Here is a 26,219-nt window from a genome sequence, read left to right as displayed (position 1 = left end):
GTCAGCCAGCGGCCAGGACGCTCGCGGTGGGACTCAAGGTTTCAGCATCCCCCCATCCTACTGGAATAGCAAACCCAGCTCTACTGTTGCTTTTTTTTAATTATTTCATTTTTAAACTAAAAAGTATCCCGTCCCCTATACACACAGACACAGAGCTTCCTGATTTTGGAAGCAGACTTCACAGTGCCCGTGCAATTTATGGTTTGGGTTTTTTTTTTTTTTTGCTTTTTCTTTTTGAGACACCGGTCACTGAAATGGAAGTTTTGAATTATCTCACAATCCAGTGCAGTGTGTTAACTTCCTACTGGCTTCTTCACTGCGGCTCCGGGGACTTGATGCACCATAAAAACAAGTGCTGTTACGCTGCCATCAGGAACCGGGGCTCGAGGGGGAGCCCAGCCTCGGCAGAATCCCTGGATGCGGAGGATTTTTCATAATTGTGTTGTGTATTGTTCTCTGCCATAAAGCAAGCAGAGCCCAGCCAGTGCCACGCTTCAGATGTCACTTGTTTGGTTGTATTACTGATGTGTTCCCAGAGTTTGATATAAACAGGGGAGATCTACTGCCCCTCCAGTCTATCCCGCTTTTTCCTTAGCTCAAAACCTCTGAAGAGTTTGTGATCAAACTTCATTCCTTCCACCTGACCGTGTCACCTGTTAACACCCACCGCCCACGGAAAATACTAGTCCGAAATGAAATGTACCGAGTCGGCAGCGCATGAAAAAGAGGAGTTAAAATTAGGAGCCTGACTCCCACGGTTGCTCTGCGGTGCAGAGGTGGGGAGTGAGCGCGGTCCTGGCTCGGCTCCTGCCAGAGCGATGCCTGTCCTTAGCACGGCGTGGGGACCGCGGAGAGCGGGGGGGCACGTCGTGGCCTTGGTACCAGTGCTGGAACGGGAACGCCTTCTGGTTTCGAGTAAGCGGCAGCGCTCCAGCGGTAATACTGATACTTCTGAGGCAAATTTGTCTGGAGCGTCTGAAATTTAAGTGCTCCCTTGACAATCAACCCTGCCTGGTGGCCCCTTCTCTCCCGGTCAGAGAGAGTTCTGAGCCAAAGGCTCTCTGCTTGCGGTTTCAGTCATCTCACTTGAACTTTAGAGCTTTTGGCACGGTTCAGCTTGGACACGAGGACGTTTGGATGGGGCCGGCATGGGCAGGTCACAAAGCACAGCAGACTTTGTATGGTTTGAGCTCGCTCCTGCGTGGGAGTGTCAGAAACCAGCCGGCTCAGCTGCAGGGCTAATTTTGCTCTGTGCACAGACCCGCATCCGATCGACAGTCGCGTCAGGGGTGGAGGGCTCCCCTCACGGTTAAAAAAGCAGCACGCTGCTCCCCAGCAGCTTCGCTCGCTGCCTGCTGCCTCGTCTCGCTGCCCAGAGACGGTGGCCAGGGTGGTGGATACGGCTGTGACGGATCAGCTCCTGCAGGCAGCGCGGCCGGCTGTCTTTTTCCGTTGTTCCTTCCCTCGGTCGGAAGGCATTTGCAGCTATTCTGTCTATGCGCTGACATTTCGCAGGGCTGTGGGAATGGAAACCTGCGTGCTTTGACTGCCCTTGTGTTTACACGGCAAGCCGTCAGCGGTTTTCCCCCTGCCGACCTGACGCCGGCACTGACAGCAGGGAGAGCACCGCCTGCGCCCTGTTGTGGGTGACTGGGCCTCCCTGCCCTGCTCGGAGCCACAGCAAACGCCGGCGCGTCAGCCACGGCCGGGGCTTCAGGGTCTGCAGAGGAGGTTCTCGGTGCAGACGAGTTGCTGGGCTGGTAACAGGAGTGCCTGCCGCTAGCTGTCACGTTTCCATAAAGCGCTTTGGGGGATATAGCGTTTCTCACTGCTTTGATGCGGTTCCCCTTTCTACTGGAGAAACAGTGTCTCTGCTGCACAAGGGCAGCTTCAAGATCTGAAGAGCAGCTTCACCTTAACTGTGTCTGTCATGAACTGTGTTCTCCAGAACAGTCTGAGCTCTGGTACGTGGTTTATTTTGTCCTGTCAGACAGACAGACCACAGCGCCCTGCCCAGCAACAGCCCCAGAGCATGCCTGTGGCCAGGTTTCCTTATTTATCGTGTCTTTTTCTTTGCTCCAGATTTTTCCTTTTCCCCTTTTTCTTTCTGCTTTGATAGCTGCTTCTCCCAAAGCTTCCTGAGGGCCTGGTAGGGGCCAAGGTTTCTGCGGACCATCGTACCTCTCCACCAGGCCTGCAGCTGGAAACGAGAGAGAGAGAGAGGTCTTAGGGGAAATCCCTTGCTGGGGTGCCTGGTTCAGCTAGCTGCTGGCGCTGTGTCTGTCCCAGAAGAAAGGGACAGGCTTTATCTGTCCTTTGCTTGTGCCACCCCACACCAGCCAATTTCTCAGACCGTTTTCTGCCTGAACAAAGCCTGTGGTGCAAATGATTAACTCCCAGCTGCTGATGGAACAGCACTGCCTCAGCTTTGCTCCCCTTTACCTTCAGGATGCTCTTCAGCTCCAGGGCATCCTGCTCTAGTTGTCTTCTTCTGGCCTCCTTTTCCGCCCGGTCACTGATGATGGTTTCCTCAAACATGTGGCACTGCAAGATAGCACAGGGGTGCCAACAGCCGCATGAAAAACACATTCCCTCAGCTGCGGGGCCAGCCTTCCAGGCTCCCTCTGCCCAGCAGCCTGCCAGGGCAGGGCAGGGCTCGCCCAGACCCTGGTGCAAGGAGTCTCCTCTGGCTGCCTACTGGCCTCATCCTCGCTACAGGTCCCCAGCCCGCGCACCAAGGAGCCTCTGGCAGCCCAAGGGTGATGTGTAGGCGTGGACCTTCCTCCCCCACCTCCTTTATTTGATCTTTCCTGAATCCAGATGGCAAATGTTGCTCATTACCACCATCGGTCCTGCGGCACTGCCTAAGTGCTGCCAAAGTGAAACCTCTCACGGCCTGGCTGTAATTAACCCTCTGATCCTGTGCTGGAAAATGGCCGTCTGATGGCGTCTCAGGCAACAGATGGCGGTGGGAAGGACGCGCGCTCCCCCGGGCTAGGCAGCAGATGATGTGCAAACGCTCCGGGGACGCTGAGATGACAGTGTACAAAGTGAAAAATGAGCCCATAAGCAGGGAAGCATCTAACGCGGTCCCATCATCTCAGACCCAGTGACAGTAAGGAACGATTACAAGTGAATTCCCTCTGGCTTTAAAACACCCCTTTTTCTAGACACTTCTCTCTGCCCTGTGTTGCCTGCTCCGCTCTACCTGCATAGCTGTGATCAGAGCCCGGCCGTTAGCCGAGAAACCACTGCGGAGCAGGAATGGTTTTCAGTGGTCGGTTCCCTTACAACAGCGCTGTGCGGCTGTGAATGTGCGGCTGCAGGAAGGGATGGAGCTGCCGTTGCCAGTCTCAGCCTGGCGGACCCAGGTGTGGCCAGAAGGAGCAGATTTGTTCAGACTAAGGCAACAAACTAAGCTGAGGCATATCGATGGGATGGAACAGCATCTTTGCTCTTCGCAGAGGCTGTCAATAGCTCTGTTTAGTTGCTGGTATTTGAAAATAGCTGTAGGGGAAATATCATCATCCCACCTTGATGTCACAGGTGGCAAATAGAAGATGACTACTCAGTCCTTGCCTTCCCAGGACCAGTGCTTATAATCGCACCCTACACCTCAAGATTACTGATTTTTTTTTTCCACGGTCCTGGTTCCTTATCTGAACGAGCGCAGGAAAAAGCCAGGATGCAGTCTTGCAGGGCTGAGCACTGAGGTGCTGCTGATGTCTTACCTCCTCGGCAAGTCTCTGCAGCATTTCCAAGTTGTTTGCCTTTGATGCTTTTAGGGCATCCAGTTCTTCGTCTTTAGCGTCTGTGTCACTTTCGTATTTGTCCATCCAGTATTCCAGCTTCTCTTCCACCGTCTGCGTGGGGATAGAGGGGTGCTTAGCATGGGATGAAGACTGTACAGGGGAAAGGTTTGCTACTGGTACCTGGCCCCCTTTCAGGATGGAGGTAAGAGTCCCATAAATTTGACATGGTCACTGTTTCCTTCTCGTCCAAGCCTTGAAAGGATCAAACGCCTAGGACGAGTGGTAAATAACTGGTGGCTTGCAGGCCCCTCGCTGGGGGTTCACCATGGAAGCCGCAGCACTGGACTGGGGATGAAGAGAGATGGGGTTGCGCTTTCAGAGGCGCGTGAAGAATGGAGAAGCGCTGGGGGTTGGTTTTGGGGACAGTCAGTCCTGGTGAAGTCAATGACAACCAGAAGCCATTCTTTGGGTGTATATAGAGGGAGGGGGGTTAGGAAACAGAATTCAACAGTGAGAAAGCTTTTATCCTCTGCCTGACTCCCTGCCTGCTTTCTGGATTAAACAGCGCACCGGGAATGAGGTCCCAGGGGACAGTGCTTCACGCTATTTCAGGTTGTGAACTTGGCTTTGTCTCGCTCGTGAATAGGAGGGCAGGTGTTGCTGGAGCAGTCACCCAGCTGACTTCCTCCCATTCACGAATAACTTCTCCATAGCAACAACCATGATTGCTTGCATGGAAAAATAATCTGAGGAAAAGCATCAATCTCATTACGGCGTCACAGCTGGGCACACGAGGGAGATGGAGCGCATGGTCATCCTCTTCTTGGAGGGCCCCTATAAAGCCACCAGCTGCTCTCTGAGTACAGAGAGGCTTGCACTTTGCAAAAATTTATTATCTTCTATTATATATTTCCTAAAAATTTATTATTATTGCACTTTTTAAAAATTTACTATCATCTTCTATTATATTTCATACTGGCAGTGATGTTAGGTACCCTGCAGTAGTGCAGGTTTTCTTCCAGTCACATGGTTTATGAGATGTTTTCCAGTGTTATTCACTGTAACGGGCACTGCTGTTGGTAATAGGAAAGCTCTGAACCTCTGGCTCAACAGCACAAGGACATTCATGGTTGGTTGCTGCTGAAAATGGGTAGAATAATTGTGAGTTAGCAATTATCCAACCCTGACTCTTCCTCAGATTAAGACAAGGCAAAACTGGCCTGGCAGTTGTGTCGTTTCCTTCTTAGTGCCCTCTCTGCGCAGCCCTTGGGTCTGTGAAACCGTTGCCCTCGCTTTGCGCAGCAGCGCTCTTCGCTGCCTGGCTGGGAGCCCCAGCTCCTGCCGAGGAAGGTCTAAGTAAAATTCCAATTAGCTGAATACAACTATCTGAGGGAGGAAAAATCTGTAACACCTCAATAAACAACGCCAACCATTACAGGAACTCTAATTTTAAGGAAGTGTATCCACAGGTAGCAAATCCCAAGTCTGGGAGAGCTGGGTTAATTGAGACTGGAGGATAAGTCGTCATTCAAACAGCAGCAATTGTGAACCTGGTAAATTTGATGGAGCAATAACTGGTTTTCTTTAGGCACTAATTGATGATGTAATGTTTATCAGTTGCTATTTTAAGCATTAGCAGACAGTCACACATACCTTATGGTGTTGCCTGAGGAAATTTTCAATCTCCACGTGGACTCGAATCTCCTCATCAGTTTTGCTCCTCAACTTCTGTGATAAGCGCGGACAGAAAACGTGAGGGACAACGTCAGTGCATGCGTGGGTGCACACGTGTTGCTCAAAGCCGAGCTGGTGAGCAAGAGTGCCGGAGCTCTCTGTAGAGTCCACAGACATTTTTCCCAGTGACAAAATTAATCGAGGCCGTCCTTGCCCCTGGGCCATCCATGAAAAAGGGACAGCTAGATCAGACCTTGATCAGTCAAAAAAAAACCCCAAAAAAACCTCTTGCAAAAACAGAAAAACACGAACAGCTCTATCAGCAAAATGTGCTGTGGGCAATGTTGGGAGCTCGGGCTGCTTATGTTGCTAACTAGCCTTGTAACTACACCCTTTGGACATAGTTACGGGTCTGTTTCTCTGACGATGGTATTAGTTTAAGCAGTCCCTGCCTCCAGCCGCTGTCTCCTGCAGCCACGCCATCCGTGCTGGTCGCAGGACCGTACAGAGAAGCAATGGAAGAGATACAGAGTTCTAACCTGGATGAGTTTCCTGATCCAGTTCAAACAGTGATGGAGAACAGAAAGGGCATCTGGGGAAAGAGGGAGGACTCTTTCCTTACTAGCTGGAGATGCCTTCCAGGAGGGGCCACGGGGAAGGGCTTACCTGAATTTCCTTGTCCAGGACATTCTCTGCATTGCTGCACTTCTTCTGGGTCTGGTGGACCTGGAGGTCTGTGCTTTTCTTCATGTAGCAGCTCTCCATGTTCGTTTTGGCTTTCATCTCCTGGAGCTCGTCTTTGAGGTAGGCAATCATATCATCTCGGTTCTAGCGGAGGAGACAGAAGAAGCACAAAAGCAAGCCTGGAGACTGAGGTCAGCTCACTGTTTCTTAATCTCTCCACTCCCTGATAAACTCAGAAGAGACAAGGCTACCGGCTTCACACTTTCCCTGAGTGTTGCCCCATTTCAGCCTCTACTTCAAAGGGAAGTTTGGTTTGTAACCCCTAAAGAAGGCGATAAACCCATCAGCGAGGAGTGATTACCTCTGGAGAGGGTGGAGTGAGGAACAGAGTGGGACAAGAAGCCAGGCCTCCTGGTCTCTGGTCCAGGAATGGAGTCAGGCATGCTTATTATAAGCATGAAAGAAGCCCAATAATTTCAGCTGCTTAAAGTTAGGCTTTACTAACCTCTTGGATTAGGCCATCTCCCTGAGTGAGCATCTGTAAGAGGAGGTTAATGCCTCAGCCCCACGTACGCCAAAGTTTGATTTCCTAAAGTATACTCTATTCCTTGGATTCATTTTTTCTAGTTATGCAGCAACTGTATAAACACAGTCTTAGGAACAGGTGAATATCTAATCTTGACTCACTCGTGTTTAAACAGTTCTTTCTTGAAATCTTACCAGGTAGATGGTGCCAGCTTTATTATAAAAGCATACACCCAGGGCAAGGCGAAAGTGCCAAGGAAAAGCTGGCTATGAGCTCCCAGCCTCTCCCCACACCTTGTTTTGCAATGGAGCTGAGCTTTCCTGAGGGAATTCTGTCCCCAGGAGCTCCCCCATGGGCAAGACTCCTGAGCCGACGTGCCCCGTTCGTCCGGCTTTTGGAGTGTGCTCAGGAGGCAAAGTGCATTTGCTTGATTTGGGATTGTTGTTTTGTTTACTCCTTTTTAATGAATTTCTTTGAGTAACAGATAAAAGTACATTAATCTGGGGTTGGAACTTGGAAGAACCACCTGTAAAATGAAAAACTCTAGACTTTCGTATTAAGAGTTAAAAAGGTAATCAAAGTCTCCTGCAAGATCAACCTTAATGCCTCTGGTTTGGCGCCCGATTGCTCCATTACAGCCTTTCTCTTTGCTTTCCTGCCATGCTATGCTGAGTCTGACATTCATCAGCCAAACCTTGCAGCTGAAGATGAAATGCCAAAGTGCTGGCATTTAAATGTTTTGAAGCCCACATATCTTGTCTCTGAAGCACCCTCGCATTCCTTAGCTGTGTAAACATGGAAAAATGCCACAGGAAGAAGCCAGCTCAATAGCGCTGTGTTTAAAAGCCTCTGCAGCATGACTCATTTGGAAAAGGTTTCCTTATAAGAAGAGTTTGGAACAGTTAAAAGGAAAATCCTTCCCTCTGCACCCCTTGTCGGACAAAGTTAAGAAGACTAAAGTATATTTATAAGGCTCAGGACAGTTAGGGGCCTTGGCTGATGCTGTTTTGTGGATTTGAAAGTCATGCGTTCACATTTTTTTGAAGGTTGCCAACATCAGGTACTATTTTATCGCCATATCATCATATGACTGCAGGCAGCTACGGATATGACCTATTTGTGCCCTATTAAGGTTTCTGGTAATGGCCTTTATTTTCCCCAGTATGAAATTTTGGTGGGCACTGGGAGGGGTTGGGTTCCTGGTGAGAAGACACGGGGGGTGACCCTGCCACTTTGAGGTTGTCTTCCTGGGTCATGGTGGAATCCCGTCTAAACTGAGGGGCTGGCAGAGAGACTGGGGAGATGCTAATGAAAAACACCCATTTTTTGTGGCGCTGAGGCTCAGCAAAGCCAAGCGCTGCTGATGGCAGTGCGTTACTGCTGTCTGCTAAGGATCTGCAAACAGGTCCGAAAAGAAGGGTTCAGCCTAGGTTACAAAGCACTCGGATATTAGAGAGATGGGGCAGAGCATGAACGCTTCACCTGGTTATTTTCTTTTTTATTTCATATTTTAGTAAGGCAGAGGAAAAACTGCTTTTGATTCCAGCACCCCAGGCCTCAGCCGGGATGGGGGCCCATCTGCTCTGTTTGTTTGCTTTGTTGTAGTCATGTTTGTGGTTTGGATTTGGTCTGCAGTGTTGTAAAACATCTTCGTTAGAGGTGGGGAGTCTGGGGGCTTGGTTACACAAGCCGAAGCAGATGGGAAGTGAATGCAATGTGAAATGCAAAACCCCGCGGGTGCTTTACAGCAACGCATTCGCTTGGAGAGGGAAAGTCGTCTGCAGGTGTGTGGGCAGCTATTGCAGCCCAGCCGCTGGGCCTGGCGCTGCAGCACCGGGCTGCGTTTGGTATTAGGCTGCAGGTAGTAAAAAGTGCCCACAAGCTGTGGGCACCGCCTGTGGAGTATGCTGTTCCCTGAACTTTAGGGACGGGCACTGGGAAAATAAGTTAGTATTTATTCGTTCTGGTTTATCATCGCAAAGGTCCCAGCCAGGACACAGAGCGCTTTCATAGTTAACGCAGTAAACCTCTGGGCTGCTTATTTGGGATGACTTCAGCGTTGAATCTGCCAAACCAAAGATGCAAAATCATACCTCATGCATCCAAAACTATCACAAAACTGGCAGAGACCAAGATCAAAACCCAGGAAATAGTTGTCAAGAGCCAGTCTGCTTCACAAGCAGGTAAACAAGCCGATTGTCTCTGATCTCTCAGCTCGCAGACATCAGCTCAGAGGCCCGTCTGCTGCTGTTACCCGGTGCCATCGGAGTCTGCCCCACAGATGCCGTTTGGCTGCAAAAGCAACTGCGCTTAGCTGGAGAGGGTACGCGCACTCCCGTGTTTTCGTTTACTTTGATTTCTCTCTCTTGCAAGTGCCACCTAGATCTCTCAGCTCTTCCACAGCAATTAGTATTTACAGTCACCTAAAATACAGCTGGTTACGAAAATAGCAAACAGGAGTAAACAGTCTGAGGAATTCCTCCAGCGGTCGGATAGACCCCCTGCCGTTTGGCAGGCACGCGGAGCGGGCAGGGGAACGGGTGCTGTGCTGTGTGCGGGCAGCGAGCGTGCTGGCAGAGCGCCCTGCTGCCTGCCTCCTCGCTTCCACACCCCGTGCGTACGAGCTCGAATCTCTCCGCTGGCAGCTGCGATATCTCAGCTTGCAAAGCCTGAAGATATGCTTAGATCTACGCACCTGCTGCAGCCTGGACTCGCTCCCCCTGGAACCGCAACGTGCAGCCCTACAGACGCTGCAGCAAGGCCGTAGCCCGCATCTCCGTCCCAGCTGCCAGAACACCCCCATGCTGCACACCCCCGAGAAATGCCTCAGCAGAAACGACAGCAGGCCTGGAAGGTCACCCAGCTTCACCGTAATGGCTTCTGCAGCCCTCCGCTCGCTCACCTCCAATCCCAACTGCGGGAGCGAGCCGCGTGAGGGGCAGTTCGCTGGCAGAGGGGGCAGACCCGTTGGCAGCAGCACTTTTTGCGAAAGTCCTGTCCCTCTGGAGCCAGGTTTGGGTCTAGCGCGCCAGCTCCGGGTCCTGCTGAGCTGCCTTGGGGCTCTGCCGGCGGTGGAATGAAGTCACCCAGGAGCTCAGGACCATCACAAACCTTGTGCCTTCTACTGCAATCGCCCGGTGCATTTCTGCGTTAGAAACATGCACTGGTGGGTGTGTGCAGATGTTTAAAACATTCCCCCAGAACACTTCATTGATGCATTTGTCCTCCTGGGAGAGGATAAGGGAAGAAACATGATGGATTTTAGTCGCACTACTAAAAGCACTACTGAGCGGTGCACTGACACAGTGGAGCTGGGTGTGTTATGAGAGCCCACGTGGAATAAAAGTTACAGACCGGTTTTCACTGGTGCCAGGGTGCAACGTCTTGGTTTTCTGTCCGGTAGGTAGCCTGCAATATTACTGCTCGTTATAAAATTATACCATGACTTGCACACATGTATGGCATGAGTATACCACAAAACCTACAGGACATAGAAAGTCTTTGGGTGAATAGCAATGCAGGAATTCTAAAGTTTACATTCCCTACATTTTTATATTAAAACTATATGAACCTATACGATATTAACTTGTTTCAAAATCTGCCCAGACTGCCATCACTTGTCTAGGAAACCAGAGAAAGCGAGTGTTTTTGTACAAGCTAGAAAATGAACACTGCAGCAGCAAACAGAACTCCTGCAGCCAAAGCAGAGCTATCGGTGATGCTCCTGCACGGAGGGGTAAGAGCAAACCCAGACCGATCGTTTCAGCTCCTTTAGTGATATCAGTGTTTTCCAAGAGGAAAGAAAACAAAATAAATAAGAATATTTAGCATTTGATTTGTGTTCCATTAGAAAGAAAAATGAGCTGAGCAGGCTAATACAGCATTAATTAGCATCTCACTAAGAGGTAGCAAGGCTGAAAATACAAATATACAGGCAACAAGCGAAGACCGTGTTTTTCTGGTTCCATGATTAGATTTGCTCGCTTTTGTCTTCTCATCCACTAAACTGGAGACAACCGTGTAGGCTTTTGTCGACAGGTCTGTGCATTATTATTGTTCAAAGTACTCCCAAATCAGCAAGCTGTATTTTTGGTTTTAGTTAGTTGGCAAGGTGACAAATCATGCAAGTCTCTGTAAAACTGCCTATGGGAAAATCCCATATGAAGTGAACAGAAATTATTCTCCCTTGGGAGACACAGTGAGACACCATTATTTTTGGCACAGGAGGAAAGCAGTACTTGAAAGTACTCTTGTCTTTGATTTGTTATCAAAGCTGAAACTATAAGGAAGCCCAGAAAAGGATTTTTAAGCTGGAAATACAAAAACAAAATCCCAGATGAGTGCCGATCCCACTTGATGAGGGAAAAAGCAAGAACCTAATTAGCAGAAGGTACTGAAAGAACATGGAGAAGAGCAGCCTCTCAGCACAGGAGCTACACACCTCCTTATGACTGCAAGAGGCAGGAGAGGTGCAGGGCAGGACACAGAGCAGTGCCCAGCCTGACTGCACAGTGCCGGGAGATTGCCGCTAGCGCGAGACGGGATGATTACAGCCCCCTATACACCAGTCCCTGGGAAGGCATTACACCAGAACCAGATACGTATATTGTGTGCACAGACGCAGTGAGGTTTGAGGGGTGCTACACAGAAGAACTACCTCATCGTATTCAGTAGCTTGGGGAGTGGGAGAACGGGAACTTCCCCGGAGCCGTCAGAATCTGACCGAGCAGGGACAGTGTGCAGAAGCAAACGGACAACATACGGTCTCTGAGCCGGACAAACTATCCAGCTTATTTCATTTAACTGCCACGCAGATGTCAAGGGACTTTTGGGTTGTCCCGTAGGGCCTGGAAATAGGCTGCCATACCATTTCCAGTGGCAGTAAGTAAGTATACACTGAGGTATACAGTTCCCCTTTTCAGTCCTGGCTCTGACCTCTATGTCCTTTAGAGGTTCTGCTCAAATCTGTAGGGGAAAAAACTTCATCCTGCATTTGTCTTTTTGTTCCCACAGCTGTCCTGTATGGGTTTGTCTCCTCACTTGCTAACTTTCCATTTCCTTCAGTGACTCCTCTTCTTTCTCCTCTCTGTTATGTCCACAGTTTTTTTCCAGTGTTATTTTCATCCTGCTACAGTTCCCAGTGTACATTATGCATTTCCAGGATCTCCGCTAGTAGATGAGTACTGACCTAAATGAATTTTCCCATCTTGTACATTCCTGCTTTCTTCTCTGCTGTTCTAATATCTCCCCTGGATTTCTGGTGTTTCGCCAGTGATAGATAGCTGCATACACTACCAGAGCCTTCATGTTCTTACAACCATCCTATATTTACAATTAAACTTTCCACTGCACATGCATCCAGGCTGCGAAACAAAACCTCCATGTTCTATAAACTGTACTTCACCAGCATGTCAGTGGCTTAAAACTCCTCTCTGTAGCCAACTATATCCTGGCTTGATGACCGTCCATACTTTTGTCCAAAGACAAAATGCAGTGACACCGATTCTTTCCTCAGATGCCCTTGCTGTCCTCTTGCTCAGTACTGAACCAAGTGTCAGATTCTTGTTCCTGCTTCCAGTCCTTGTATAGCTCTGAACCTGCCTGCCTTTTGCTTGTTTGCTATCGCACACTCTTTCCTGCCTCAGCAGGGCTAGGCTACGTTTCCATGTTTCTGCACAGAACCGCGTGTGCTTTTGCTCTAAAGCACGCATAAGCATCAAGTCTGAGCTGTCTGGTGAGCATCAAAGTGACCATTGATGTGCCATTCAATTGATGTGCGCTCGTGTAGCAAGTCTGACACATCCAGAATGCCCCAGATTTACCGTGCACGCACACACCATTTGCATGCTGCAGACAGAAGGGCTGAAGCTTTCCAGAAAGATCAAGTTGACAGCGTATGTGTAATAACATTGATCTGCCCTTGTGTAGGACTCCCATGTTCGGGATTTTCTAATAACTGGAAGCCTAGAAAAATAGATTAAAATTATGACATTCTCCCTGCACAAAATTGTAGGTGGAAAAACGACATGCCCTTATGCCAGGTGTCTTTCTCACTCCCTCATCGTCACACTTTCGTCTGTGCTAGGTGTCACGTCTGCATGAGTAAGTATGACAGAACCTTAGATACTGCTATCTTTCCTATTGATTGCAGATGATACCTCTTTCCTATTGATTGCAGATATCCGTGCTTTGCCACTCCCAGGAGTGTTTTTGCTGTATTCTAATTTGATCATAGTCTCTCATGATTTTGAGCATTTTGAGCTCCCATTTGAAAACCATTGGATGCTGCTCTTAAAGTCATTAGCAGGCTTATTCAGAATACAAATCGTTATTGCATTTATTCTGCTTCTACATTCCTAACTGATGGATCACTATATATGCCACATGTCCTCTCATCTGAGTGCTAGTTTCCGGGAAGCAGAGGCGAGCTTGCTAACAGGCTTCCCCCCTGGCGTGATGCCCAGTGCTAAGTGATCTCACCTGAAGTTCTATTTCAGTTTGTTTCTTGACGTCTTGCAGCTGTTTCTCGAGTGACTTTATCTCCTTCTTTCCTTCCTCCTCCCTGAAGAAAAATGGGAAAATACAATCACTTGAATACCTCAAAAAAGACAAGAGCTGGTTACCTGGAAGGGGGACTTCCCGTCTCCTGGTACATTGCGGCACCTAGCTGAACACTGCCCCGCTTCTCCTGCTCACTCCATGAGTTTCTAACAGCTGAACTAAAAGAAGCGCACACAAAAGCTTGGCCTGCTTCTTCTGACCAGCAGAAGACAAGCTGCTTCCCGTAGCTAGGTAGCAAAAAAGGCATTCATCTCTTCGCTCTGAGCCTCGGGGAGGAAGCGCATCCGCAAGTCAGAAACAGAGAGTTTTCACCAAAGCTAGTGACTTGGTAAGTAAACCCTGAAAGAAGAGGCGCACAGACTGAGCAAAGAGGATGGGAACGAAAGGGAGAATGAGCCAAAAACCAGGGGAGGCTCTCGCTGAAAGCCTGGAGTGGACTTGAGGATGATGTGATTCCTATAGCAGAGAGGGAAGATGCCTATCACTGAGTCACAGTTTCTGCATTTCAGGCAAAAATCTCCCTGATTCTGTGCAGAAGCATGCCTAATCAGCAGACAGTGCCAAATTGTGTAAGTTTCATTATATGGATGGAGAATGTTTTTTTCATATCAGACTTAAAATCTTCCAAAAAACACTGCCTCAGGTTCTGAGATCCATGAAGGGATATGAGTGAAGGCCAAAAGCTAGAGAGGTGTTTACCTGTCTAAAACAAAACAGATGCAGTAATGTTCTAGGTCTTATCTTATTTCACTTGGAGTGCTTTTCTAAGTTTTTATGTTTATGATTTGATTTAAAGCCAGTAAATACTACAGTTGGTACCTGAGACTTTGTACCCTATCCCAACCTTACAATCAAACATGCATTTCATTTTCAGAGTCCTTAGCTGGGTGACTGTGATGAACAAAATCTCCTGGTAAGGAGTTCCAGTCTTACTGCAGACTGCTTTCAGACTGGTATACTGACACAAAACCAGACAAGTAGATATTATATTGAAAGACAGATCGAGTTCATTCCATGAAAAGAATGTATAGCAGAACAGACAACATAGTGGCTAGATATGATTGACAGAATGGAATAAAAAGGATTATGTCCTTTCTGATTATAATTTGTCTGCTCCTTTCCACCTTCCATTATTGGATAGTTATGCCACAAGCAATTGCTGCTTTCATTTCTACTTTCTGTCCCTACCATGGATAAACAATAAATCCCTTCATTTTAGACAGTGGAAGAGTTGGGTTTCGTGCTTGAAATCACACATTTCACTGGAAGCTGGGGACCTGCCCCGGAGGCAGACCCCTGAGCCACCACTGGAGCTGTTCCAGTAAGCTGGGCTCATGACAAAGTAGCTTTAAAATGGTCAAATATTTCTCTGATGACTGCTATTCTCTCTGACAGGCTTGGGATTGAACCAGGGCTTCCAATGCTAAAAAAAACCTCCAGACCTCTAGTGCACAGAAGTTTGAGCTAAGGAATCACCAGTTTGAGTTGAGATGATAACAAATCCCAAATAAGATTTGGGACAGAAGAGGATCTATAGTGCAGTGGCTGGTGGATTAGCCTTAAATAAGACAACTGCCTCTGTTGCCATCTGTGCTAGCCCCTTGCTGCTACTGGGAAAAGGGAGCATATTAGCATATGGGTCAGAGCAGATTCTCGTGGGCATCACATAACCTAAAGACCATATGTTGCTGGCCCTGGTTTGAACAGATTCTCTGTTGCTCTGGCTTTCACTGGGGACAAGAGTTAAAGATCAGGGAGCTCCTACCTCACATTATGTTTTAATTGATATGGGGCAGCATTTGCATTAATGCAGACACTGGTGTCCACTGTGGTCAAAGCTCAGGCAATTCCTAGCTCAGATCGTTATCAGAACCATCAGTTATTTTTTCTGAAGGGGAAAGAAGTGCAGTTTGTAAAGCAGACAGAATAATTCAAGTTGAAAAGCAGAATCCTTTCTGTATTTGGGGATTTTTTTTTCCTTTTTAGCATGTACTGAGCTGGAATGGGCTTTGGCTTTCAGCAGTTAAGCAGGGAAGTACTGAACACAGCACTGACCTGGTGAGGATGTCATGAAACTTGCTCTTTTTTGCCTTCTCTCTCTCATTAGCTTCTGTTAGGCTATTAAATGTTCCCGATTCCTGCATCTTTTTCATAGTGACTGTAATGACATCAGTTGCATACTGCCTGCCAGGAGGAAAAGGAACACAACAGTAATTTATAGGTGCTGATACTACAGTGTCTGGCACCTTTATCTATTATTGTTTACAGCTAAAAAGGTACGGAAATATAAAATCCCATTTCTGTTCGTATGTCCTATCAAACCCAGGAGTGCTTCTCCCATGCTATCTGCTTCTTGCACATCTGGAGAACCCTGTATTAGGAGCTGGTTGAAGTTTATAATTTAAAAATGCTGCCCCTAATGCTACTCTAGGAAATAGCAAAGAGGCACAAACATATCCGTGTTGTCCCAGACTGTGCTGCTGTTAGGAAGAAGGCTGCTGGCCTGCAGTAGTGGTGACAGATAGGTGGATCTTGGGAAATGAGACCTGGGGATGCAGACAAGTGCGTCTATGCAGGGATATCTGGGTGCCGAAATATCCCAGTACAGCCCTAAGCTGATCTTAACAAATACACGGGCTTGCCCAGGTTACTGAATTTCATGGTGCATGTGGTATTTATATTTTAGCTGGATTTTCCTCATTTGTGTTAGGATCTTCTTTAAGCCCTTTGTTGAAATAACATTAAAGGACAGAAGCCAGGATGCAGAAAAACGCATACTGAATGCTCAGCTCCCCAATCTGTTTTTTAAGCCAAAGACTGCTGGTATTTCTGCAAATCAAGGCACTGGATTATGTGCAGGAATAAAATTTATTTAAAAAAAGAAAGAAACTCTTTGGTCTTTATATACATTATCTGTTCTATAAAGGAGAATGGCAGTAGCTGCCATAGAGTGTGCCCTGCAGAATAACTGAGTTCACGAGGCAATGCTCAGATCCCACTTTGCCTGTACATATCTGCTAGGGGAACCTGACTCCAGACACCAGAACATCAGCACTGGCTAGTACCTGGCATGAATTCCACCCAAGCAACCATTATCAACTGGGTAATATTTTGCAACTCCATTCAAAATAAACTGATTGTCATTACTTGGCATCCCGAGGCAAGCAAAGGCCAGAACTAAATGGCCTATGAAGCCAGACCCCACTGCTCTCTTTAGAGGTACTCCTTCCGGACCGAGGCTGAGGTACACCAGCAGTGGGAGAGGGGGAAGCTTGTATTTTTGCTTTACAGCTCTGAGCATCCCCCACAGTCATCATATTTGTACTTCACTCACCTGTCAGCCTGAATTTTTCTGAGATTCTTCACAGACAGAGCACTGTGTTTCATGGCCCTGTTGGAAAGATGACGGGTACTTTTTACATGTTCCGTTTTCCCCAGCTGCTGCTTGGGTTCGATGCTTTCCAGAGACCCGGAGGTAACCGTTTCCCCACTCCCTTGCCTTGCTGATATAAGCTCTTGGCAGTTCATGTCCAGCTCCTTCTGGGTCTCTATGATTTCTTTCAGTTCCTGGATGCCAGTCTAAAAGGGAATAAGAGAGACCTGCTTGCACATTGGGCAGTAGAAATAAACCCCCTGCAACATTATGCGAGAGGAAGAAAAATGAATAAACTAGAATGAAGCTATACTAAGAGCAGTTGATAGTGGATGTTACATTCTGCAAAGAGTAGAAGAGCAGAAACATTTATCTTGGTTAGCTTTGAGCACACAATGTAGGCTTATTAAAGTTTATGGGATCAAAAGTCCTAAAGTGACAGGACTAGAAAAGGCCTCAAAAGGTGAATTCATCTGCCCCAGGAGATGATGGTTCAGACTGTGTCATTCCTGACATGTTCTTAATGACCTCCAGCAATGGAGACTATGAAGCCTGCTCCTGCCAGTGCCAGCACATCGCAACGATCTTTACCATAAGAAAGTTTTTTTCTCTCCTCAGCTGCAGTTGAGCCCCTGGCTTCTTGTCCTAGTCTCCATAGGCAGAGAGAACAAATCATTCCATCCTTCTTTGCAGCAGCTTTTATGTACTGGAAGACTGTTAGCCTGTGTCCTTTCCGCCTTCTCTCCATCTTAGCCATTTCCCACTGCCCATCACCATGACCTTTCCCTGCAATATTATTGTTATAACAAGGGCCGAGATGTGTGGAAATAGAAGTGATAGACATCAACTATCTGCTTAGCTAGTTTTTTGAGAGAGTGACAGCAGAGGAAGCATAACATGAATTCAAAGAAGAAATTCAAAATATTGGCAGCTCTCTTCTACATGGAAAGGTATCTTGTGGCCGTGTACCATTTTACTAAAAAAGAAAAAGCTCCAGAAAAGCAAAAGCACACTATAAAATCAGCTGAGGCCTCGCTTCTAGGAATTTCTCTGCTTTATGTGCTATGTGTAAGAATGCAGGTGTATACACTGGGATGTTAAAAGAGAAAATTTTCTTGCCCGCCTACCAGCATCTCTGTGGTTAAACACTTATAGAATCACAGAGTCGTTACGGTTGGAAAAGACCCTTAAGATCATCGAGTCCAACCGGTTACCCAGCGTTGCCAAGTCCACCACTAAACCATGTCCTCAAGCACCACGTCTACCCGTCTTGTAAATACCTCCAGGGATGGGGACTCAACCACTTCCCTGGGCAGCCTGTGCCAGTGCCTGACTGCCCCTTCGGTGAAGACTTAATAGCAGTACGGCTGAAGCCGGCTAACGCAATCACTGCCAGCCCCATCCTAGTCCATAGCTGCCCACTCCCCACCCTGCCTGCTTGGGGAAATGGATTAGAGAACTCACTGAGCTGAAACATTTTCCAGCAAAAAGGAAAAACAAAAAGTTTCTTTTTAGCAGCACCAGTTCTCAGTCCAGATCCCTCCACAACCACAGACACGTTTGTGCCAACACAGCGCAGAGGGCAGAGTAAAAACAAGCGGTCGGGGCAGCCACTGTGTATGCCAGTAGTACTTCCAAGAAGTTACTCCATTAGTGGTCTGCGATGCTGCTGCCATAGTCCGTGAGGGCAGCGCGCAGGGCACCGCAAGGGGCTGCTTTGTTCTGAGCACCTTGGGCATCTCCGGATGGGCTGAATCAGCCTCTGGCAGTGCCTGAGTCGCCACTGAGTACAGAAGGAGTCTAGGTGACTACATGCTTAATTTTTGGACAGTTAAATTTACATTAAATTAAATGAATCGCATGCAAAGTATACACAGACAAATGAAAATTACATAGCTAATTAGAAAAAAAGGGTTTGAGTAGTTTGCTGGTGATGGCTGTACTTCAGAAAGAACTAATTTTGGCAAACAAACTGCTTTAATATAATGTACATTTTATGAATGTTCTGATAGATGTTTTTCAATGTCTGGGAAAGTTCAAGACAGGCTATAACTGGATCGTCTGTAAACAGTAGGGACTTACCCACTAATAATTACCAAATAACTATGTAAGAGCAAGGAGTTTGTAAACCGCATGTATTACCATCTGTGTAGTCTCCTAGCTGTTTATCTTTTGCTAGTCTTTTGCCCAAAATTCAGCAAATAGAAAGGCTGCCTTCCTCTGGGGGATGCACTGCGTGAAGCAATGTACACAAGCGCCCGATTTGGAAGAATCAGTGAGGTGCTGGCCAACACTGTGATTAATCCTCTCAAAAATGTCATCAACTGAAATTTAGATGTCAGTCTTTGAAAATGTCATTGATTTGTTGACTGACAGAGCTCCAGGGTGCTTTGCAAGTACAGGTCTTCTACAAATACAATAACAGCCAAATGTAAACTGAGAAACGGGGAGAAGTAGCAAATTACAGAGCACCAAAGTTAGCAAGTAGCTTCCTTAAGCCATTTTCTTGTTTCGAAATTGCTTCCTTTTATATTTGTTTTGGCATCTTTAAGAACACAAGTAGGGTTTACAGTCTGTGAGAAAATTGTGTTTTAAGAAGTGAGTTGGTAAAAATGAGCATCTGTGATTGAAGAGAAAAGCTAAGGTATTTTCTCTATAATTTAAGTGTACCTTTAGTAGGTCTATCAACCTGAGTCTGTGTGTCTGAAGAAGAACAACTCCTACTGTCCTAGAGATACGCTCTTTCGCTGTGTTTTTGCTGCTGGCACATAAGAGGTTTCCCACCCAGCTCTGTGAGGGAGAAGCATCCTCTGGAAACAGGTAAGGTTGGCTCACAGGGCTCTCTTAAGGGGAGGAGTGCCCTCTATTGCACAGTCTAAGCATCGTTCACGCCCTGAAATTTACTGTACCACCAGCTTCAGCTGCTTTGCAATGGCATTTTTGAAAAGAAGATAGTAGGGAAAGGAAACACGTAGAAAACCACATATTGATTTACCTTCCTCTTGCATTCTGAAGTGGTACACTAGACAGAGTGAACAGCATTAGATCTGAAAACTCGGATCCCAGTTTTTATTTCCATCCTGGTCACACACTTTTTTCTTTTTTGAGTTCCTCTTAAAAAAGAGTTTCAAACCTGCTTAAACTGGAACCAGCCTGCTACATCACTTAAAATATATGACAACAGAACCGTGTACCCCTCAGGATGGTCCCATCCTGTTTCCTATGTCTATCAGCTACCAGAAATATCACACCACCTCCCTCCACAGCAACAAACCTCTGCTTGAGCATTAGGGCCTCTCTGTTCTTTATACCTCTGCCCAAACCCTCTTAGTTATCATGCCTATTAGAAATCAACTAATTAATAATGGTCATTGAGAATGGGTAGTTACTAATAGATTTTGAAGTGTAATGTTTCTTAATTCATTGTTCATGGGGACTAAAGGAACTTTAGCATGGATTTAGAGAGGAACAGGAATACCTTGGTTTTGAGTACTTTCAAATATCCTATTCTTTTGCATTTTTAAAATAGCCACGTATCTGTATAAGAACCTAGATGGGTTTTTTTTTCCTTTTCCCTAATCCTTTGCTTGTCATCTAACCACTGCGATTTTAACATTATAAGCCCAGGAACCTCATCTTGGGTCAGCAGGGTCCTTTGCACAAAGTCTCGACAAAGGCTTCTCGGTGATGCTGCAGTATAAATATTAAAATCGGTCATCCATGCACTTTTATTGTGCTGCTTCACGCAAGGGTCATGGAGCACTTTGCAGAAAAGGTATCTGAGTTGATTTTTAAAAAATGCTGCTAGAAAACATAAAGCCAAGACAAGAAGAAAACCAAGAGAGATTTCTTTAAAGAGCAAGGATAGAGGCACATACGTGGCTGATGTCTGCCTTGCCCTCCCATGAAACCGGCATGATATATCCAAGAATTGAGAGCTGGTCAACACAATTCTCCAGCACAGCAGTAAACAGCAGAGCTTCCAGATGTGTGAATTTTTCCATTTCTTTAGTCTCTGTGCTCTTGCTAAGAGAAACAAAGACAAAAGATACCAGTGAGAAAGACAGTATAGTGTTAGTAACAGTCGTTTAAACTAAAGGTAGACCTGAAATAGCCTTATTTGCAGCCTTTCATACACTTCCCTAGCTTTGTTTATAGCCTTTCATACACAGTTTATAAGAGGAGCTATGCTCTGCTAATGGCTGCATTCAGGGACAGTGGGAATGTTTAGCTTTCGCAAAACAAAGTAGGTCCCGGTGCCTCCTACCGTAGATCTGGGTAGATAGGCTGGGCAGGGAACGGATATGGAAGGCACAAACTGGGTGAGGTGGCCTCCCCGTTCAGTTCAAGGGGGAGCAGTGCTTCATGACGGACTTTGTTCTTTGGGAAACAATGGAATGAAGGTGCCTTTTTAAAAAGAAAAAAAATAAATCCACATGTCTTATAAAATCTCAGATGGTGAACCTTCCTGCTCTAATCATTCCTCGTTATTACTGTGTCGCTTTAACATTTTTATGATCCCAATCCCCCCAGCAGGAACTGTTAGCGCCTGAAGATGCTGAAAGTCAAACAAGAACCAATATCTGGACAAAGTAAACTACCTTTAACATTCTGTGCTGGTTTATTTTAAATTGCATTTCAAATGTGAAACTGCTCTGAGGTACACTTAAGCATCCCTTTGCCTTGCCTATAGATGGACTATTGTGAAAGTGCATCTAGGGAATGGTGGAAATTCACTATTAATCCAAGTTAAATTGGTCCATTTAGAAAAATGCTTAAGAAAATACCTGCATAACAATGGAGAAATTCTCTGAGATTTTTAATGTTTTGGTAAGCCATTAGACAATCCCTCCAAACCCTATATTCACAAAACAGCGATTTCTTGTATAACACCTAGCACGACTGGAGTCTGAGATGACTGAGATCCCGAATGTCATGGCAATGGAAGCATCAACATCCACTAACAAAATCTTCATTTGGCTGCTATACTTACAACTGGATTTGCGCCATCTGTAAAACCCTTGAATAAACATATTCTTAGGTCTGCAGAATATTACAGTCCAATCTGTAAGCATGCCAAGGAAATACCTCAGACAATGCCTATTAGCATGATTAACAGGGTAAGACACGGCCATGTTCTATGAAAATTAAAGAGATTTAGATGCAGTTATGCTCTAGATCACCGGAAATCCGTGATTTTTCATAAGCAACCTTACAAGTATTTTAAAAATGCATACTTACTATAACCTCTCTGAAATTGTTACCATTTGTCCTCATCCTTTTTTGTTGTTTTTGTTGAAGAAAATATAGTAATTTACAGTTGGAACGTGCAATTAATTTCACTTGGGCAGAAAATAGGGGTCACTTTTCAGCGCAGGTTTAGTAGGTGTCTATTAATAACATAATAGGTAAAACAAACAAAAACAACTTAGATCTTATATATTTGTTTCTTGATGTCCCTGTCTCTTGCAGTAAGTTGTTTAATGCAACACATATTGAAATATACTGTCCTTTGTAACAGGACACGGCTCTCCTTGTGCATGAGACAACGACTGGAAAGCCTAGCGTGCGAGTGGCAGTCTTTTTCACGACAACTACACGTGTAGTCAATGAGACTGGAATAGTGCTCCTTTCAGCCTAGACCCTTTTCTTCGATTAGCTGAATAATATCTCAGAATGCAAGACTACCAGGTGCACAGTCTTGCATTAAGGATTTTCACAAGAATTTCTGCTATGAGGTCAGGAGCACAGGGTGGAAGAGAGGGTTCAGGGGTGGCATGACTCCAATGTTATGAACCATGAATAATGCAAAGTGCTATGATGTAGCAGGACCGGTATTTTCAGCAGATAGAAAGAAGTATTAGTGCCGCTACATAAGGCATCAGTAAACCTCAGAGAAGGCGTAGTGTATGTTTCTAGTCATTTGTGTTAAAAACCATGTGCAGGTACAGAAGATGACTAGTAGGGTGATCATGGGAATAGGAATTCTCTTTTACAAGAGGTTAAAAGACTTGAGGACTCTGATTAGTCTCTGTAAATACATATGAAGAGCAGATACCAGGGAGAGACAGAGCTATTTAAGTTAAAGGATAATACTGGTCCAGGGCCAAAAGAGTCTAATTTCCCCTAAGTCAGGCAATTATGATACGGTTTCTAACTTCTGAATGGATGAAGATATGGAACAGCCTTTCAGACAAGATAATGGCAGAGGCACCCTAAATTATTTCAAGGAGAAGTGTGCTTAAATCATGGCAGGAAAAGATAACAGCAAAGGAGTGATTCTGAATATTATCAATATGTTTACTATCCTTCTACTATTTATACTGACTTACCTAATTAATCCCACTGTTCAGGGCTTCTGATGGTCGCCTATGACTAAGCAGGAACTGATTTCCTCCCTTCTGAGGCTTTTTCTTTCTTTTCTCTTAATTATAAAAAAAAAAAAAATGCTACAGCTTGAGATAGGAATCCAGTAATATCATTAACAAATAAAAAACTAAAAGCATCATTTTTCCTTTCTTTTCAAACTTGGAATCAGTGATAGAAATGGAGATGCACAAATTAAGTATTTGTACATGGAGGAAGTCAGACAATGTCTTTTTTCAGTCAACAGGCACTAATAAAATACTTTTAAAATGTTTTACTCATTTGTATGTTTTTAAGAAATCAGTGATCCATATTTTGAGTCTAAACAACATGAGAATAATCTATTACATGTGGAGTCCTAATGCTAAAAATATGGTGAAAAAAAATTGTTGTGGAAGAGCTGTGACAGATGATTACAACAGCATTCTTGAAAGAAGAAATAACACTTGCAGCTCTCATAGGAAAAAGTGACGGATTTGGAAACAAAGGCGAATGCAATAGCTTTTCCTCTATCCCATCAGCAGCTTCTGTCCAAGAGAGAATTAACTCAAGATATTAATGCGTGTTAAGAAAGCTCACGGCTGGAATGTTTCCCTAAAGCCTGATGGTTTGCTCCTCCTATATGTCTCCTCTTATAACCGTATACTCACTCAGCAGATGCATGTGCCAAGCCAGTACACTCTGGGCCTATGTTGACTTGGAAGTGAGAAGGAAACCGCTGTCTGGGGCATCAAGAAACACTACAAATAGCGAGCTGCTCTCCCTGGATTTTAGTGTTAACACAGTGCCCACAGATCATCCTGATTCAGCCATTGGCATCGACATTAATCCCTGCACTTTGCTCAACTCCTTCATTAAACTCTATTAATAATAAAAAAGAGGTATGTGAAGGATTCAGCTTCCCCCAAGAGTTTAGGTTGACGTTCTTTCCCTGCTGATCTAAAAGGAAAGAAAAACATATCGAGAAATAATTTTTAAAACAACTGTATAAAAGGTCTGGCCTCCTGTCCCTTTGGGGATTGCAACTCCCTCTGCTGTGTGAGAGTCCTGGATGCACATTTCTCCCATCCTGCTGCCTGATAAACTAAAACGGCTTCAAAGGCAGCGTTTTTTGCAGCATTCCTTTTAGTCAATTAAGGAGATACCGATGAATTCCAGTGAGAAAATTCAAAGCTGAGAATGTCACATCTCCTTTGGCTCTGTTTTGCAAGTGATTGGCAAAGACAGATTCTCAGTATCCACAGTGGCAGCGGCTGGGCCATAACACCTTAGTTTTTACCAAAAAAAAAGTCACTTACTTAGGCAAGCAAAATAGTTGTGGCCTTACAAAACTCTGCCTGCCTCTACCAATGTTCAAACATAAATTGCTCATTTAAAAAAAAAAAAAAAAAAAAAATATATAAAAATTATATAGAAAAGAAAAGAAAAGAAACCTTGAAAAGCTGAAGTAATCTTGTTTTTTGCTTAGAGATGCAATTTAGGTTTCATCCTGACTGCAGAGAAAGACTTTCCACTCCTGCTCTCTGAGGCTGTACTGGTGAGAACCCAGGAGAACCAAGCGCAGGAATGAAAGACGTAGTGCTACTTTTAGCTGTATGTCCCATATGGGACTAAATCTGTATGGGACAGGAAAAGATAAGATTTAGGGAGCAATTATTTGCTGTGGCATCTCTACTGCTGGAAAACAGAGTGTTCTGACAGATAGTTCATTCTCCTCAAAGCAGGGATTGTGTCCTTTCTCTGAGCAGAGGTTCCTAGCACACATTTGATACTGTTAACTGCGTAGATTACTGAGCGTTGCTTTGCTTTCTACCTCTTCCTTAACGTAGAAGCCAACAGAATAATTTCAAGAGTTCATAATATCCCATCCCCTCTCTGCTCCTACTTCCTAACAATTTCATCTAAGAAAAACCTCTGCTTATGCATCCTTACAAGGCATTGAGTGCTTCTAACCTGGCCTAGCAAAGTACAGAGAGACTTAATTCTCCTCCTGGATGGGGATCTAATTCCTCAGTCCAGGCTCAAGCTCTCCAAGCCCAGCTGGTGACAAGATGACAGTAGATTTTGCTCCTGAGATCCAATTTTTCATAAAAGCACTCTGGGCACACACTCAAATGCAGCTTAAGACACTTAGGAATAAAAAGTTACAGTGAAAGTCTGGATGGTCAGGGCACATTTCATAGAATCATAGAATCGTTTAGGTTGGAAAAGTCCCTTAAGATCATCAAGTCCAACCATTAACTATCACTGCCAAATCCACCACTAAACCATGTCCCTGAGCACCACGTCTACCCGTCTTGTAAATACCTCCAGGGATGGGGACTCAAGCACTTCCCTGGGCAGCCTGTGCCAGTGCCTGACTGCCCTTTCGGTGAAGAAGTTTTTCCTAATATCCAACCTAAACCTCCCCTGGCGCAGCTTGAGGCCGTTTCCTCTCATCCTATCGCTTGTTACTGGGGAGAAGAGACCGACCCCCACCTCGCTACAACTGTATTGGAGTAAGTTCCTAAATCACTTAAAGCGCTGAAAATGCACCTCAATTTCTGGCTGTGTGAGAGAAGTGACAGAAATCAGGAGTAAATGGCCCTGACTTGGGAAAATGGGTTAAGTACATGCTTCCACCTATTCTTATTTAGGAAAACACAGGAATGTGTGACTCCATGACAGGGATCTGAGCGTGCAAATACGTGTTTTCTGTCACTGAGGTGATATTGGGAGTAAAATAAATGTTGAGGTGATTCACTAATTCAAGGTGAGAACGGAGAAGAGGGGCAGGGCCCGGAGGGCAGCCATCAGCAGAGGGCCCCACCGCCCTGGCCGCCCCACAGGCACCGAGCGCTGCCCTTCACCTCGCCTGCTTCCACCGCCGCAGCCGGTCTCGCCGCCGGGCTGCGGCCCCGCTCGCCCTGCCCGGCCTCCCCTCAACCTCCGCGCCGGGATTTACCCCCCCGCTCCCACCCCGGGCGGCCGCAGGGCCCTGCCCACAGCGGCTGGGCCGGCGGTACCGGACCGGGCACCCCCTGCCCGCCCGCCCGCTGCCGGTGCTGGGCCCGGCCCGGCCCCGGCCGCTGCGGCGCTCACCGGGACGCGGCGGCGGCGGCGGCGGCGCCCGTCTCCATGGCGACCACCACGCTCCGGGGGCTTCGCGGGGCTGCCCAGCGGGTGCCTGCACGGCCGGGCTGGGGCCGCCCCTCCCCGGATCGCCACCCGGAGGAGAAAGGGGAGGCGGGGGACGGGGCGAGGGACGGCGCTGGGGGCCGGCGTACCCACCCCGCCGGGGCCG

The 26,219-nt window shown here is 46.3% G+C and overlaps 1 protein-coding gene across 1 annotated transcript; it reads right to left on the bottom strand.

Annotated features, from left to right (window-relative positions):
• Positions 1-2,056: 2,056 nt before the first annotated feature.
• DRC9 (dynein regulatory complex subunit 9) lies at positions 2,057-26,055 on the bottom strand (the record flags this gene model as incomplete). Its single annotated transcript, XM_082320698.1, has 10 exons — positions 2,057-2,200; positions 2,443-2,544; positions 3,732-3,863; positions 5,406-5,480; positions 6,093-6,254; positions 13,117-13,198; positions 15,253-15,381; positions 16,532-16,776; positions 20,449-20,596; positions 26,018-26,055. 10 exons carry the CDS (start codon positions 26,053-26,055, stop codon positions 2,057-2,059), a joined length of 1,257 nt encoding a protein of 418 aa, XP_082176824.1.
• Between the last annotated feature and the right edge of the window lie 164 nt (positions 26,056-26,219).

This window comes from Platalea leucorodia (assembly GCF_965183815.1).
Source record: "Platalea leucorodia genome assembly, chromosome: 8".
In the NCBI taxonomy this organism is placed as follows: domain Eukaryota; kingdom Metazoa; phylum Chordata; class Aves; order Pelecaniformes; family Threskiornithidae; genus Platalea; species Platalea leucorodia.
The sequence above is the reverse complement of the archived record's forward strand: the minus strand, read 5'-3'. Positions and strand labels throughout refer to the sequence as shown.